Source organism: Carcharodon carcharias, chromosome 2 (genome assembly GCF_017639515.1).
Source record: "Carcharodon carcharias isolate sCarCar2 chromosome 2, sCarCar2.pri, whole genome shotgun sequence".
NCBI lineage: Eukaryota > Metazoa > Chordata > Chondrichthyes > Lamniformes > Lamnidae > Carcharodon > Carcharodon carcharias.
The window spans coordinates 156,573,356-156,591,200 of NC_054468.1; the positions used below are offsets into that span (position 1 = coordinate 156,573,356).

The following is a 17,845-nucleotide window of genomic DNA, read 5'->3' on the forward strand; positions in this document are numbered from 1 at the left end:
AACTCTCCTCTTCTGTGCTTTTCTCCTTCAGACTCTTACCTCCAATGTTTCCATCGACGAGCTTTATTACTTCGAGACCGACAGTGCACCTGTCCTTTCCTTCCGCTCCATGAGTGCTGCCATTTCTTTTAACTGTCATGGCACAACCTGCTCCGGGAGAATCCACAGTAAACACAAGGGCCACGGCATTGTCTCCTTCACAACTCAATTTCCAAATCATTAATGATTTTCTCTCACTCTCACCAGATTCAAATAGATGAGAGGCAGCAGCAGGTCAGGAGTTGGAAAATCTGGACTCAGTCTTTCCTTCTTTTCTATTTTGTACGTAACCCTCACTCGTGTTTTGATTCTCCCATGCCAAGCCCCTCTCTATTTGTCTTTGCCATACTTCTCCCCTGGATTTCCTGCAACATTCAGGCTGTCCCCTTGGAGACAGGAGATGGGGATGGAGTGGGTCATTCAAACCCACATTTCTTAGCAACTGAGACATTTTCATTGTGTCTGCTAGAGGAAGGCTTTTCTCAGAATAACACAAGCAGAAGGTGGGCTGGAGGCCACATCAGGCACAGATGAACAAGCCCAGGAAGTGGACAGACAAATTCACATGCCTGAAATCAACAAACAGAAATTATCACTGAACACCGTGGTATCATTCTGTAGGTTGAAAACATAGAGTGTGTCAATTTTGGCTCCTCTGCCTTGTCACACCATGGTCAGGTATTTCACAGACAATAATTTAAATAATGTGATAATGATAAGGTCCTATGATATTTTAAAAATTAATTATGATGCAGAGCTAAGCTCTCCTGAACTTGGAGGTAGTGGCAGATTAACTGGAATTCTAAGCAGGTGATGTTACATGATCACTACGGTCAAAAACTGAATTCCAGACCTCAGAACTACTGGTAGGATGTAATTAATCAGGACTTCCTTAGCTGAGAGTTAACAGTAAGTGGGTACAGATCTACCTGCTCCCAGGGAAATGATATCAAGTTGAATCAAATCAATCCATTCTGTCTTGGCAAACAGAAAAATGCACGTAAAACAGTCTGAAGACAGAATGACTTAGATAATGCCTTTCATAAGTTCGGAACATAACAGTCAATGGAGTACTTTTGAACTGTAATCACTATTGTGATGCAGGGAAACACAGCAATCAATTTGTGCACAGCAAGGTGTCACAAACAGCAATGAGATAAATGACCAAATGATCTGTTTTGGTGATGTTGGTTGAGAGATAACTATTAACCAAGATGCCAGAAGGATGCTCCAGCTCTTCTTCAAATGGTGCTGAGGGATCTTTTCTGTCCACCTGAGGGGCAGACAGGGCCTTGGCTTAACACTGTATCTGAAAGACTTCTGGCAATTCAGCACTCCCTAAGTAATATACTAGAGTGCCATCTGAGATTTTGTATTCAAGTCCCTGGAGTGGAATTTGAACACACAGTTTCCTGACTCAGAGACAAGAGTGCTACCTCTGAGTTAAAGTTGATACCTAATTAACAAATCTTTGATATTAAATCCATTTCTTCCCTTCTTTCTTGGGTTATATACTTTGATAACTACAAAGTGATAAATAAATGTATTTTCCTGTTGACCACCAAACAGCAAAGGAGATTTCTCTGGGTACTTAATGTCATGGCAGTAGCATCCCTGCTTCAGCTCAGTATTTCTGGTTTTAGAAATTCAGAGGCCCACTATGATCATAGAATCATCCAGCAGAAGGCAGCCATTTAGCCTATCGTGCTTGTGCCAAATCTTTGAAAGAGCGAGCCAAATCGCCCTTTCAAAGTATTCCCTTTTCAAAGTATTATTCAATTTGTTTACACCACCCTTTCAGGCATTGCATTCCAGATCATAACAGCTCACTGCACGAAAAGTAAGTCTCCTTATCTTCCCTTCGGCCCTTTTATACCTTCAATCTGTGCTCCTGGTTACTGATCCTCCTGTCAGAGACCATAGTTTCTCCCTATCTACTTTGTCAAAACCCATCAATTTTGACCAACTCTATCAAATCTCCCATCAACCTTCTCTGCTTTAAAGAGAGTATGAGTTTTTCTTGTCTCTCCACATAACTGAAGTCTCTCAAATCTTGATACCATTACATTGTAAATATATTGTACAATAATATATAATAAATATGGCTCACTTTAGCAATGCTACCAGTCTCTCTGGGTGCTAAAAAAAACTTTGTACATACACATTACAGCTTTTCAACAATATCCTCCAAATTACATTTTACTTGAAAGGCTGTGAATAAACTGAATGGATTTAAATCTTAACAGCAAAGCTTCATCAGTTGCCACAATTACTCACATCCTAAGACTTTTTAAACACAGGTCCAAATTATTTAAATAATCTAACACTTAATTTTGTTTGTCTTCAAGAGTTTTCAAATTAGATACGCATTTGAATTAGCTTAATGTCTAATTTGGAAAATCATTGCCAGTACACAAGTTAATCTTACAAAGCAGGTTTCACATACAAATCCCTGTTCTGTGCTTACATGATCCCTTGAGGCAGGGATTGTATAAAAAAGCCAGGATTTCTGGTCTCGTTTACTATCCACTGCCTCTGATGAAAGTTGAGTGCATATAGATAACATTTTTGTGGGAAAACCTCCATAGCAGCCTGTTCATATTTGCTGTCTAGGCTTACGTATAATGTAATGATAGATGAGGAATCAAACAGCTGTCGGCCTACATGGAACTGCATGAGTCAGTACCTTTAGGAAAGACTGGGAAAACCGATGGTGGTATAGGGAGCGAAAAGGGGAAAAATTATTCCAATGGGATTACTTCCACTCTTTTTGAACAGCTACTGTATTTCACAGCCCATAGGGTGGTGGCGAGTGGTTTTTAGAAACAGCACCAGTGTAAGAGGAGCAAGAAAGTGTGAATGTACAGCAAAGAAGAGCTTTCCTAGCAATAGTCTTCTTATAATTGCACAGATTAATTTACATATTGGTGTGCACACAAGTCAGTAACAGATGTCTATGGTTCACCATAATTTAAACAATTTTACGAATACTCTGTTAATAACATATTGAAAGATTAAGACCCGGGGAGGTGGGGTGATAGGGAACTGGTGAAAAGAAAGTTATTTTTTCTTCGGCAAATTCTGCCCCTGAAGTGGATGTCATGAAGGGCTGCAACAAATGATAGACTCCTTTAGCCAAAATACAATGCTGTTCTCTAGGATGTAGCAGGGGTTTGCTCCATATCAATGAAATAGCATGTGCTGAACTGTGTAGAATTTTATACCTAAGGCTCTAGAACAATGCATAGTGGGAAAAAAGAAAATAAACACTTGAAACAATAGCTTTTGGAAGAGGTCCTATGAGGTATTACAAAAGGAATCACAGCTAAAAGTTGCATGGTGGCTTGGCTCTGGTGGCCTCTTGCCAGAATGAAGACCTTATCTCTATCCCTAAGTGACTTTGTGTTCATGATGTGTAATGGTAACTCCTATGGCTTTCATTAAAAAAAATTGCACACACAAAGAAATCCCAAAGCATTCTAGTTCTGTCTTCCTTCATGTATAACCAACCCTCACTTTTAAGGGGTTTTTCATTTTAGCAAATAAAAACTGAGGAGAAACAGTAGCTTTACTTAAGAATTAAGGTGAGTGTTTTTCATCTGGGAAATTTTTACATCGGCCTTGTGGTGGAAAGATGTAAGGTTAAAACATAGTATTCCTGCCAAACTGATAGTGACATTAAAAAACTACAGGTCTTGCCAATATAGCTTTTTAATTCACTGAAGAAAACTGCACTTCTGGCTCCTGTAATGAACTTGGTCCACATAATGTTAAGAGTTGTTAAGTTTCAGAATCTCCCTTAACTCATTATTTTGTGTGATCTGGAGACTGTAATGTAAACAGTCTTTCTGAGCATTTTTAAAATTAAAAAACGGGTCAGAACCAAACTTGAATTAGGTGGTAGCTTACATTTACTCTATAAATCCAAACCACTTTACTGCAAAGAATCCTTGATGTTGATAAAGCTACTTATTACCTTCACACACTGTAGATGGCTCATCTATATATTAAAAAAATCAAGTTGGATTTACACCTTTCCCCTCACCAAGTCCATGCATGTCAACTATCTGTTTCACCTATTTATTATTTTGGAGTCAATGTCAGTTTGACTGCTTGCGAATCAGAATCCACATTCCTCAGCTTTATCATCTGCCACTTTTACTTGATGATGTTATAGCTGCCCTGTGGAGTGGAACTCCAGTGGACAGAAATTCTTGTGATGGTTTTGTCAAATCAGAATTTCATCCTCTCGGTGCATAGCAAAATTACATTACCCAAAGCTTCAGGCAGGAACTGGTGAGGGGGAAAAGGAAGAAGCTAAAACTTGAGGGAAAAGTGTACCAGCAAAGATCTTGGGGAATGACAAGGAGAGAGTTGTGAGGGGGCATTGGGGGGTGGTTGGTGGGGGGTTGCAGGGGGAAGAAAATAGTGTTTCTGTATCACTGTAAAAAACATATATAAACAATTAATCCAAATTGATATACCTTCATAATTTTTCCACAAGAAATTAGGATTAAATCCCTTCAATGTTGCCATACAAATACTATAAATTTATTATTAGAAGCCTGTGTGTTACTGCACTTTCAGTGTAACTATATATGTCATAGGGCTACATTCAACATGATTGGAGTTGCCACCTTTTGTGAAATTGTGGGTCAACTTTCACTGGTTTTCTTGGTTGGCATGTCAGTAGCTATTCTTTATAGATTCATACCGCACAGATGGAGGCCATTTGTCCCACAGGTGCCTGTGCTGGCTCTTTGAAAGAACTATTCAATTCGTCCCACTGCTCTATTTTTTCCCAATAGCCCTGCAACATTTTTCTTTTCATGTATATATCCAGCTGCCTTTTGAAAGTTGCTAGTGAATTGGCTTTCACCAGACTTTCAGATAGTGTCTTCCAGATCATAACGACCTTCTGAAACTTATTATTTCCTAGCTGAAGGTAAGCAGTTAACAGTCTCCTACACCTGAATAAATGCTGCTCTGTAGCCTACCACCAGAAAGTGCTGAAAAGAAGCCTGGCCTGATTTTCGCTCAATGTTCCCTTCCTATAACCTCCAGCTCTGCTGATTTGTAATGACAATTATACTTTGACGACCTATCATGTGACGAGATTGTCTCTGCCAAGATTAATACTGTTATGTAAAAAAAAATCAGAGCCAGATGTGCTGGTATTTACTGATATGACATATTAAGCTACTTTTATACTGGTCTTCTAATTAAGTGTCTAGGAGATCAGTGTCAATGAACTAGCTGCCAGTGTTTGTAGCCAGTTTTATTCAAGTCCACAAAGTGTGTCACCATATAATATAAATACCAGAAGTCAGCTCCTGGATGCCAGGTTTCCAATTATTCCACAAAGTTCTGTGGTTTAACACATTTAGAATATTAACAGTTTTCAATAAATTTAATGATAACATGTGCAAAAACATTGTACAGTACTCAGTGAACTAGCTCTATAAGCAGCATTTCTAGACTTAATGAGTTATGTTTTTTAAATTTGGGTTGAACAGCAAATAAAATAATTTATTAAATGAATATGTCCACCAAATACAATATTAAACCATTAATCTGTAAAACAGGTCTTGTTCACTTGCATTCTTTAAATAGCAGTCAATGAATCTTCCATGTTTGATATCTACAGATAGTAGCATTATGTTCAATACATAAAAAATATGCACAAGTGCATTTCAAATCCCATGCTGTGATTATAAAGATCAGCCACAAAAATAGCTGCGTTTCTCATTTTAATCATTTATATATCAGCATGAAGTATTTCTGAGGAATGTCCAAGGCAAAAGTAGATAGATGAAGCCCCTTTTTGGTACACGGTTGCTTTTTTGTAAGCATACGGACTCCATCTTTTGTCTCAAGATGCTTTCTGTATAGTTGACCAGTTACCTAAAGATCCTCTTTTGTTATTACTTATAGTTAGAATTTTTTATAGCAGTCTCTACTAACTTTGACTATTTTGAATTAGATTTCTTTTCTTACCTTGTGGTCCGTGCTGCCCACTTTGGGGACCATAAGTGCTGCTGGAGTTGCTCTGCTGGTAAGGACCCATGCCAGGGTGCATCTGTCCTCCAGGTGATGGATGCGGAGAAATAGGAGGCCCAGTTTGCTGAGATCCGTACTGAGATATTTGTGTGTTTCTTTGCACACCTGGCATAAAACCTGCACAGAGAGAAAGAGAATGAGACAGAGAAAAAGAGTGAAAAAAAAGACATACAGAGACATACAAGAGAAAAAAAGAGAAAGCTAATTATAACAACAAATTGCAAAGAGAGTTTGAAAGCTAACAACAACTCAGGATATTGAGTCCTTTTTGAAAATTAAAGCACCAAGGTCTGTCATAGCCAAGTCTCACAGAATGTTTCAATCAATTAAACGTACTACCAAAGCAGCCAAGTTTGATTGAGTCACAGTGCTGAAGCCAATCAAGTAATATTGCAAAACAAAAACAAAAATAAAAATACCCGGAAAACCTCAGCAGGTCTGACAGCATCTGCAGAGAGGAATATTGCAAACTAGATTTTTTAATGAAGTTTTTAACCCACATTGCCATTATGCTCACTAAAGTTTAGACTGAAAAACTGGCTTTCAGTGGCTTAGGTACACCGTGATTATGTTTAAGGCGTAAGGCAAAGGACAGAGTAAGAGGATTTAGATGTCCAACAAAGAGTGTGTTATGAATATATAGTTGAAAAGTTTAAGTCCTTGAGTTCCTAGTTCAGCCTAGCTCCTGAAGAAACCCATGTATAAAAATGAGTGAAAGTCAACAGAGATAAGGGCACCTTTTGTGGTTTTGTGCTAACATCATGCACTGAGTCACTTTTATGTCACCTGCAGTTATTTATAAAACTTCCAATCTATTATAAGTCCCTTTACTAATTCACCTGTGCAAAGGTGATAGAGCATGCTTGTTAGTTTAAATTTTAGTTATCTTGGTTTTTTCCAGTAAAAAAACATTTTTAAACTGCTGTATAATACAACTTTATTTTAATCAAACAGCATGTACAGATAGGAAAAAAAAACTTTTGAATAGAGATGAAATGTACCTATAGCTCAGCTGGCAACCAGAAAGTTGCAAGTGGCAGGTAAAGCATGTTCATCACTCAACATTCCTTGCACTAAGAAAAGTAAGTGCTGACTTTGTTCACCTAAGCTGCCTGCTAAATAAAGCTTTCCATGGGAAAACTATCCTCCAATTGGAGAACAGTGAATTCAATGCCTACGGAAAATTTGTAGCTCAGACCATTCCATCCCATCTAGGACAGTGGAGATTTCATCTATTAAATATCAAACATGTGCAGTAACAAAAGTGTCATCGTAATCCTCGCAATGAGATTTACATCTTATACAAATTAATCATTTTACTCACCTAAAGGAGCAAGTTATTATTTTATTCTATCTACAGGTTAGCTATATACAACACAGAAATAAACAAATTTGCTGGTTCACCTAATGTTGAATTATTTCCACTCATTAGCCTTCCATAATCTATTATCAGTGTGAAATAAAGGCAGGGCTGGGTTAAAAAACATGTTATTTGCATGTAGGAGGTGAATAAAGTAATCTGGAGATTGCTTGCCTGAAGCTGCCTCAGTATTGCAAAAATCCCCACCAATACTTCCAAATCATGTACTGACCATGATTCTGAAGACTATAGATATAATTCTGCTCTAAGGCAAAGCTAAAGTTGTGCAGCAGAGTTCTACTAAGGCCAACCAATGTCAAAGATACTGAGGTTAATACTGCTAAGGCAGAATTTCAAACTCCCCCATGGGGGGTTTCCAGGCTCGTGGCCTTCCAGGCACCCTCCTTCCCGACCCCAACCTGTCTACAATTTTACCAGGAGCTGGTGAGGCCCAGGACACCCATCCTCGCCCCAGTTGAAGCCACCAATTATTGGCCAATTTGGGCATTTCCCACCCGATCTTAATTTTAAGGCGGGTGGGAGAAGTTCAGGGGCAGGGGAGGGGGAAGGCTGGCAGGTCACTCTGTTCAAGCTCTGGGCAGAAGTGGAGGTGGGGAAGGGTGGGGGCACCTCCTTCAAGAGCCCCCTTTCCACATCAGGTACCCATTTAAAAGTCTGTCCCCTATGGGTGCTCCCTCCCTCCCAGCCTCTCCATTAAGACCCCCATTCGCTCTCTCCCCACGCCCTCTGGACCTTCCTCCCCTTCCTGCCATGAGATCCCCCATCCCTTTCCTCATCCTGGACTTAAGGGCTGAGAACCTTGTAATCCCAGCCTTGGCCACTGCTGCTGCAGGTGCTAATGGGACGGCCAATCTGATTTGGCAGACAGCTCTCTGGTGTGGAAGTCCCAACTCCAGCCAATTAACGCTCCTTGGAGTGTTAAATGGCTGCTGGGCTGCCGTGATTGGCAGGGAGGTGTTTCCTGCTGACTCTTCGGATGCTGGGGTGCGAAACCCTGCCATCCAGAAAATCCTGCCCCATGTGTCAAACTTCACCTCCTTCTTACACAGAATGCATGTGGCAAGTGCATCCATTACATCAGAATGCTTCCCTTGTATAGGTAAAACACAATTACCATTCATATCCTTTGGGGAAAATACCTGAACTAAGTGATAGAATCTGTTAACATCTATGTTTTCATATCTGGCCAGATTCAGGCATTTCTGAACACCGAGACACACAGCGTTACACCTGGAAGGGTGGTAAATGGAATCCTGCTTTTCCTTAAAAATTGTGTACAGAAATAATCTAATTCTTAATGGCCTGAATTTTTCCCGTGTTGGGCAGGCTCAGCAGGAGCTGTCATGGAGTCAATCGCCACCTGCGATCTGCTCTGCACTGCCGTTTTATGCAGGCAAGCCAATTAAGGCCCACCCAGCGTAATACATGAGCGGGAGCACTACCTGTGCGGGCAGGGGGAGGAGGGAGAGTCGGGTCCAGCCACGAAGCTGCTTCAGGGCGATTGAAGTGCTTTTATAAAAATAAATAAATGCAGTAAAAATTTAATGAAACATGTCCCCTCATGTGACTATGTCACATGAGATGGGATGTGTTTTTATTTTTCAGAAATTTTCAAAATTTAATCCGTGAAAACTTTAGGAAACCTCATTCCATTCATGGAGGAGATTTCCTAAAAAACGTAAAGGCCACTTGGCCTTCCCGCCGAACGAAATATCGCGAGACAGCATGATGATGTCGAGACGCATGCCCGATGTCATCGCGCATCATTTTACGTGTCTGCATGTCCATACGCCGACTGTAAAATCCTGGCCCATGTTTTGTTTCTCCTCTTTGATATTTGGGAGGTGTGGCTGGATGAAAATTTGATCTTGGAGGCCAACTATGAAATAAACAGATTGCATTTCTGATTCATTTCTGACTTACCAATTGTCCCCAACACATACTAATTCAATCTCTGTTCTCTTCCACCACACCCCCAAAAAATTAGCCACAAACATCTTGTTTGAATTATAGAATTGAACTCCAAAGAATTAAATTTAGAAAGAGGTTCAAGCTTTTGCCACTAGTTGCTTGCCCCAGGATAACACGCATGCCCAATTTAGTCTGCAATAACATACAACTACATAGGGCTGTAGTGAAATGTCCCAAGATGCTTAACAAGAGTGTTATCAATAAAAATACTTTTGACACCAAGTGACAGAAGGAAATATGAGGAAAGATAATCAAATGTTTGGTCAAAGAGGGACAGTTTAAGGAGCATCTTAAGAATGGAAGAAGCTGAGGGAGGAGCTTAGGACCAATGCAACTGAAAGCACATCCAATGGTGGAGTGATTAAATCAGCTATGTGCAAGAGGCCAGAATTGGAGAGGTGCAGAGATCTTGAAAGCTTGTAGGAGACCACAGAGAAAGGGAGGGGAAAGGTCATGGAGAAGTCTGAAAACAGGAAGATGGATTTTAAAACTGATGCCTTGTCATAAGGGGAGCTAGTGAAGGTCAACAAGCACAAGGGTGATGGGTGAATGGGATTTGGAGTGAGTTAAGAAAAGAGTAGCAGAACTTTGGATGAGTGCCAGTTCAAGTCAGGTGGAAGATGGGAAATTAGCCTGAAAAGCATTGGAATAGTTAAGTCTAAAGGTAACAAAGGTATGCGTGAGGGTTTCAACACAGATAAACTGAGGCAGTGTCAGAGTTAAGTGCAAGTGGAATTAGGCAGATGCGGCATTGGTGTGAATATGGGGTTGGAAACTTATCTCAGGGTGGAACATAACATGAAGGTTGCATTCAGTCTTGACCAGCTGAAGGCAACTGTCAGGGATGGAAATGGTGGACAGGGAATGGCAGGATCACAGACAGTGGTTTCAGTCTTCCCAAAAGTTAGTTGGAAGAAATTTATGATTCATCCAATAATGGCTATCAGACAAGTAACGTCACAATCAGGGTGAATAAAGGAGTTCCAGGAGATGGCGGTGAGATCAAACTGAAGTCATTGACATACATATGGAAACTACTTGTTTTGAGGTAATCGCTGAGGAGTAGCATTTAGATGTGAAGTAGAAGGGGACTAAGTCTCTTAGGAGACTCCAGAGGTAATCCTGTGGAGTAGGAAAAGAAGCCATTCCAGGTGATTCTCTGGTTACAATTAAATAAATAAGAACGGAATCAAGCAAGGGCAGTTCTACCCAGTTGAACAACTGGGGAGAGGTGTTGGAGGAGGATGGTGCGGTCAGCTGTGTCAAAGGCTGCAGACTGGTTGGGAAGGATGTGAGGTGATAGTTTATCACAGTTACAGTCACAAAGAATGTCATTTGTAACTTTGACAAGGTCCCTTTCAGTACTGTGGCCAGGCTGGGAACCTGATTGGAGGGATTCAAGTGTGGAATTATAGGAAAGATGGGCACCAATTTGGGATGTGACAACACATTCAAGGAGAGGTGCAGAAAAGAACATCGGGAGAGTGGAGAATTTAAAAACATTTTGGGAATTACCAGCAGCTTTCAAACTAAGAGTTTCAAAAAACAAGGGGAAAAAAGTGTTATGTCACAGGAACACAGGTAAGTGATTGGTTGGTGAATATTTCTTTTTTTTCCTCCTTTTTCCTCGAAACTAGGGCATTAGTTAAAAAATTTCAAACAGGGAAAGTAAAATGTTAGTGAATATATTATGAATATTAGCACAGAGCAGCATCACTTGAATGCTGATTTCAACATTGTTGCAAAGGAATTTGGCGAGTGTTGGAAAACAGTGAGCTGGTGAAAGAGGTACTGCTTAATATATAAAAATTAAAAATAAACAGATAAGATTAAATCAATAAGTTGCAGTAAAGACCCAAAGTACATAACTAAATTTAATAAATTAAACAAGGTTATTACCTGGATTAAAAACAATAAATAGACAATTGAATGATATTTCAAAACTTGAAACCTAATTAATTAAATAAAATATAATAGAGATGGCAGGGCAGATGTTGTGCTGCAGCTGTAACATGTGGGATCTGGTGGACACTATTGTGACCCATAACAAACACATCTGCAGTAAGTGTCTGCAGCTCAAGGAATTTCGGCTCAGAGTTGAGGAGCTGGCTTTTGAGCTTTGGACACTGTAATATATCAGGGAAAGAGAAACTTACCTGGACATTTTGTTCCAGGAGGCAGTCACACCACTTAGGTTAAGTGCTTTAGATTTGATCTGTTGTCAGGGACAGGAAAGATTGGTTGCAAATGAGGCAGGAATGGGGATCCAAAAGATAGCATTGGAGGAGCCTAAGCCCTTCCACTTGTCCAAAAGAGACAAGGTTCTTGCAGTCTTGTGTGGATGAGAGCAGGAAGTACAAGGAGGATGAGCAAAGTGACCACAGAACCATGGTACAGGGGGCCAATCAAGTTGGGGAAATAAAAAGGAATATAGTAATTGTAGGAGACAATATAGTTAGAAAGGTAGACACTGTTCTATATAACCCAAAGCGTTAGTCCCAAAGGCTATGTTAACTGCTCCATGCCAGGATTAAGGACATTTCCTCAGGGCTGGAGAGGAACTTGGGAGTTGGATGGATAAAGCCCAGTTGCCATGGTCTACATAGGTACCAACAACGTGGATAGGACTCAGAAAATGATTCTGCATGGGGAGTTTGGGCAGCTCAGGCTAAATTAAAAAGCAGAAACACAAAGGTAATTATCTCTGGATTACTACCTGAGTCATGAGAAAATTGGTAAATAAGGTCAGAGAGTTGAATGTGGGGCTCAAAGATTGGTGTGGGAGAAATAAGTTTCAACATAATAACAGCATAACAGCAAATAGGGTCATAGTAGGGGAAAATGGTCAAAAGTCAGAATTAAAGGCTCTTTATCTGGATGCATGCAACATTTATAACAAGATGGATGAATTGATGGCACAAATAAAAATAAATAGTTAGAATTTAATAAATACGACATAAATAGTGTTGCAAGGTGAGCAAAGCTGGGAACTGAATCTTCAGGGGTACTTAACATTTCAGAAGGATAGGCAAAAAGATAGAGGAGGTGGAGTAGTTCTGTTACTAAGGTATGAGATGAGTACAGTAGTTGGAAATGGTCTTAGCCTGGAAGATCAAGATATAGAATCAGCTTAGGGGTGGAGATAAGGAGTAGCAAGGAAATAAAGTCATGGTGAGAGTGGTCTATAGACCCTCCTAACAGTAGCTACACTGTAGGATGTGGTATAACTTAAGACCTAATGAGGACTTGTAAGAAAGGCATTGCAATAATCCTTGGAGACTTTAATTTTCATATAGATTGGACAAATAAAATTGACAAAGGTGAGTTTGAGGATGAGTTCATAGAATGTATCAGGACAGTTTCTCAGTGCAATACATTCTGGAACCAACCAGGAAATAGGCTATTTTAAATCTGATAATATGTACTGGGACAGGATTAATTAATGATCTCATGGTAAAGTATTCTCTAGGTAAGAACCATCATAACATGATAGGACTTCACATACAGTTTGAGGGTCTTAATCTAGTGTCTTAAACCTAAATAAAACCAATTATAAAGGTATGGAGAAAGAGCTGGCTAAAGTGCATTGGAAAATAGATTCAAAGATAAGATGGATAAGCAGTAGCAAACATTTAAAGAGATGTTCCATAATTCTCAACAAAGATATCTTCCATTGAGAAAGACTCTATGAGAATGACACACCATCCGTGGCTAACTAAGCAAGTTAAGAACACCATCAAATTGAAAAAAAGGCATGCAATGTTGTGATGATTAGTGATGAGTCTTAAGATTGGGAAAATTTTAGAAACCAACAAAGGATGAATAAAAAAAATGTTACAAATGCCAGACTTTACAAAATGGTTGTTTTAAAATGTCTCCCTTAACTTATGGTGAAACAGAATTTGCTGGATACGGGGGATGGTGGCCATACTAAATCTCTCCCCAGAGGCAGACCTATATGGTCCAATTGTCATGAGAAAGACCCAAACCTATTGAAAATCTATGACAGTTTTCATACTTTGAAGCAGTAAAGGGGCAGCTGCTTTTGTAGGACACAGGTAGAGAGGGAGAGAGACAAAGCAGATGTTGTTTGGAAACAAGATGTTGGTAAGAATCCATTTTTTTGGTTGAAGGAAGGGAACAGAATGGATGGGACTTTTGGAGTTTTAAGGAACAAGGAATCACCAAGGTGGGCCATGTTGCTGAAAGTCAGATCTCGGAGATTCGGGTTGAATGGACCAACTTTCAAAGGACACAAAGTTCAAACCTTGTGTGGCAGGGAGAAGTGAGGCTGTTGGAAAGCTGGGAATAACTTGGGGTTCGTTCCTGTAATGCTATATATCTGCCAGAAGTGCCATGCACAGTGAAAGGAGGTATAAGACATATCTCAATTGTGTTAGTTAGTGAATGTGAAAGTATCTTTTCTTTAGTTTGATGGATTAATTGCTTAAGTAGTGCTTAATTTATGTTAATTTTAGTTTCTTTGTTACAGTAAAAGTCATAAAATGTGAAATCTTGCCCTTCCATTTATTTCCATAAGTCTCTGGGAAATACATTTTTTTAAAGTTATAAGCCTCTACAGGGACTGCAACAATAATAGAGGGAAAAATATCATAAAAGTGTAAATCATCAGTATTTGGTCAAAGTCTCCATTTTTTGAAGTAGGCTTCCAGAGAACATAGGAACAAGGGAATGGCAGAGCCCTTGAATAAATATTTTGTATCCGTCTTCACAGTAAAAGTCACTAAAACCATCCCAATAATAATAGAAAATCAGGAGGCAAAAGGAAGGGGCAAACTTAAAACAATAACTCCCACTGGAGAAAAAATACTTGGAAAATTAATGGGACTAAAAGTTGATAAGTTCCCTTGACCTGATAGCCTGTATTCTAGGATCTTAAAAGAAGAGGCTACAGAGATAGTGGGTACATTGGTTGTAATCTTCCAAAATTCCTTAGATTCTGGAAAGGTTCAAGCAGATTGGAAAGCTAAATTTGAAGCCTCTATTTAAGAAAGAAGGTAGACAAAACAAGAGACAATTGGTCAGTTAGCCTAACATCTGTCATTGGGAAAATTCTGGAATCCATTATTAAGGAAGTAATAGTAATAGCATTCAGAAAATCGTAAACAATCAAGCAGAGTCAACATGGTTTTTGAAAGGGAAATCATGTTGAAAAATTCATAATTCCTCGAAGCTGCAATGAGCAAGGTGACACAGTAGATGAAATGTATTTGGATTTCCAAAAGGCATTTGATAAGGTGTCACACAGAAGGTAACTGCACATGTGGTCATGGTGTTGGGGCTAATTATATTAGCACAGAAAGAATATTGGCTAATGGACTGGAAATGGAGAGCCAGGATAAATGGTCATTTTCAGATTGGCAAAATGTAACTAGTGGGCTGCCACAGGCATCTGTGCTGGGGCCTCAACTATTTACAATCTATTAATGATCTGGATGAAAAGCCTGAGTATATTGTAGCCAAATTTGATAACAATGCAAAGATAGTTGGGAAAACAATTTATGAGGACACAGAGCCTGAGTGGTCAAAAAATTTGGCAGATGGAATTGTGGAAAATGTGAGGTTATCCAACTTTGAGAGGAAGAATAGAAAAACAGAATATTATTTAAATGGACAGAGATGACAGAATGCTGCTGTACAGACAGATCTAGGAGTCCTTGTACATGAAACACAAAAAGTTAACTCTGTTTTTCTCTCTACAGATGTTGCTAGACCTATTGAGTATTTCCAGAATTTCCTTCTATTCCTTTCATGTGACAGGGCCATCGCTGACTAACCAGCATTTTATTGCCCATCCCCAATTCCCCTTGAGAAGCTGAGCCATCCATTTATTGTACTAAAAGTTAGCATGCAGGTACAACGAGTAATTAGGAATACAAATGAAATGCTGGCCTTTATTGCAAGGGGAATGAAGTATAAAGTAGGTAAGTCTTGTAACAGCTGTATAGGGCATTGGTGAGACCACACCTTGAGTACTGCATACAGTTTTGATCTCCTTATTTAAGGAGAGATATATTTGCATTGGATGCAGCTCACAGAAGGTTCATTGGGTTCAATCCTGGGATGAAAGAGTTGTCTTATGAGGAGATGTTGAGAAGCTTGGGCTTATACTCATTGGAATTTAGAAGAATGAAAGTGACCTTAATGAAATAAGATTCTGAGGAACTTGACAGGCTAAGGGCTAAGAGGCTGTTTCCCCTTGTGGAGGAACCTAGGTCTGGAGAGCATAGTTTAAGATCGAGATGGTGGAGCAGACTCCTTCTTATGTTCTTGCAAGATGGGACATGGCAGAGGCAGCTGAAAGGGTGATCTTTGTGACAAAAAAGTTCATGAGCTCCTCACACTTATTATTAGAGTTGACAGCGGAGGAGGCAGGGAGGGTGGTTTAAGAAGATTGTTGTGTTACAGAAGAAAAGTTGGGCATTATCTTTACAGTCCTGGAAGATCTTTCAATACTGAGTGCTTAAAGACTTAAGGGTACAAAGATGATGGGAACAATTAGCATGAGGGTATTAGTTCTAAGGGGGGCAGGAGATTCAAAGGTAGTGGAGACGATATGATTTAGCAAATCAATAGCTGCCAAGGTGTCATAATCAATTTAAGGCGAAAGGCTAGATAATGGGGAATTTGAAAGAGTTGTAGTACGTGACTTGAGGGAGTTTTCCAGGGTCAAGCACAGAAAGAAGATGGGTTGTGGGGGAAAAAGAAATATGGATACTGCATGATACGTGAAAATGATCAGAGATTGCCTTATTAGTGGCAGTAACAATGGTTTTAGCAAGGCCACGTGAGATAACAAGATCAAGGAATGGCTGTGAATCTGGCAGAGAGTGTTCATATGGAGGGAGAGATTTATGGAGAAAAGCAGGGTAATAAAGTCACAGGAGAGAGAACATGAAGATTTGAGATGGCGGTTGAAATTACTGATGAAAAGAAGTTATTCAATACAAAGGCAAGAAAGCAGGGAAGATATCTCAGTGAGAAGTGTGGTGTGATATTTGGTTTGGCACAGCAGAACAAGGATTCTAAATGAAAGATGTGAAGTCTGGAACAAGGTGAGTTGCTCAATGGAGAAGTTACCTGAGGAGTAGGGAGATAGGCCAAGATTAGAGAAAGGGGCTATACCACAGCCACAATGGTTTGTGTGCTGCAAACAGTACAAGGTACAGCCAGGCCGTGAAGTTTCATTAAGGCCAGCGCTGCCATCAACTTTCAACCATGAGTCCGTCAAGGCCATAACATTGTGACTGTCCAGAATAAGCTCATGGATGACGTTCATCCTGGGAGACGTGGAGAGGAGCATTGATAGCTGGTTTACTGAGTCCACAAGGTCAAAGCTGAGATTAAAGAATGGGACAGAAAAGAGATTGGCAAGATTAGAGAAAAGGATGCAACAATTAGGATTGTTGTTCATTAGAAGACTTATGATATCTGCCTCAGTGGGCCTTTTGTAGGATGCCTAGAGGCACAGAGGGAAGCTGTAGGATTATTTAAGAGGGATTTAAGCCTGCGAAGGAGGCACAATGTTGGGAAAAGCGATGAATGCTGAAAAATTGGGATTGCTCAAGGTAGAGTAGCCCAAGGGTGCGGAAAAGAAAGGAGACATGATTGAGGGAGGGGAAAAGAGAAATGAGGAAAAGGGAGAGAAAATGGGAAATAGAAGTGATGGGCTGAGGTTTGGAGAAGCAGCCAAAAAGCACATACGAATGGATATGAGGTAACTAAGTCAGACAAGTGGCATTGTTATATGCTAAATCAAAATAGCAATGATTTTAAATGCCTGGGCAGCAAAGAGGAGACAGCGTGTGGGTAAAATGAGGTTTAAAGTCAGTGGTTGAGAAAGTTAGCGAACTGTAATTTGTGACAAATTATTTCTAGGTGCCGAAACAGGCAAGAGGCTATTTGATGTGCAGAATGCTGACATGTGTATTTCCAAACCACTTACTTAGTTTTTTTGGCCATATTGAAACTGGTATTGCTGGAGCCGTGATTTCTCAATGAAGGCAAAACATCTACTGGTGTCTGTGGATGGGTCCCCTGGGAATCACAGCCAACAATTGAAGTAACAAGGGGCCATGTCTACAACTGCCAAAACAGTAGGTCAAAAGCTGATCCTACTGAACAGCCCAAGATTGTGAAGCAATTTCTTCAAAGATGGTCTCTACTGTCTAGGCTACACTAGAAAACTAACTGCAGTTCATTGAAATTGACCAGAGCTGTGAGGTAGATTGATGTTAATGTCAATATCGTTAATGTCAATTTCAGTCACTATACCAGTTTAAGTAATTGATTGACAGCAGCGTTTCTTCCAATGGACGGATCTGGTCTAACAAATTCTTATTCGCAATGGTTACATTATTTGTCTGCCCTCTC

General features: G+C 39.9%; 1 protein-coding gene across 2 annotated transcripts in view; it reads right to left on the bottom strand.

Moving 5' to 3' along the window:
• arid1b (AT rich interactive domain 1B (SWI1-like)) overlaps window positions 1-17,845 on the bottom strand; it is a 947,552-nt gene that overhangs the window by 153,311 nt on the left and 776,396 nt on the right. For both annotated transcript variants that reach the window (XM_041178734.1, XM_041178726.1), the window contains exon 7: window positions 6,037-6,216. In XM_041178734.1, coding sequence (XP_041034668.1) covers window positions 6,037-6,216 — 180 coding nt within the window. The remainder of the gene's footprint in view (window positions 1-6,036; window positions 6,217-17,845) is intronic.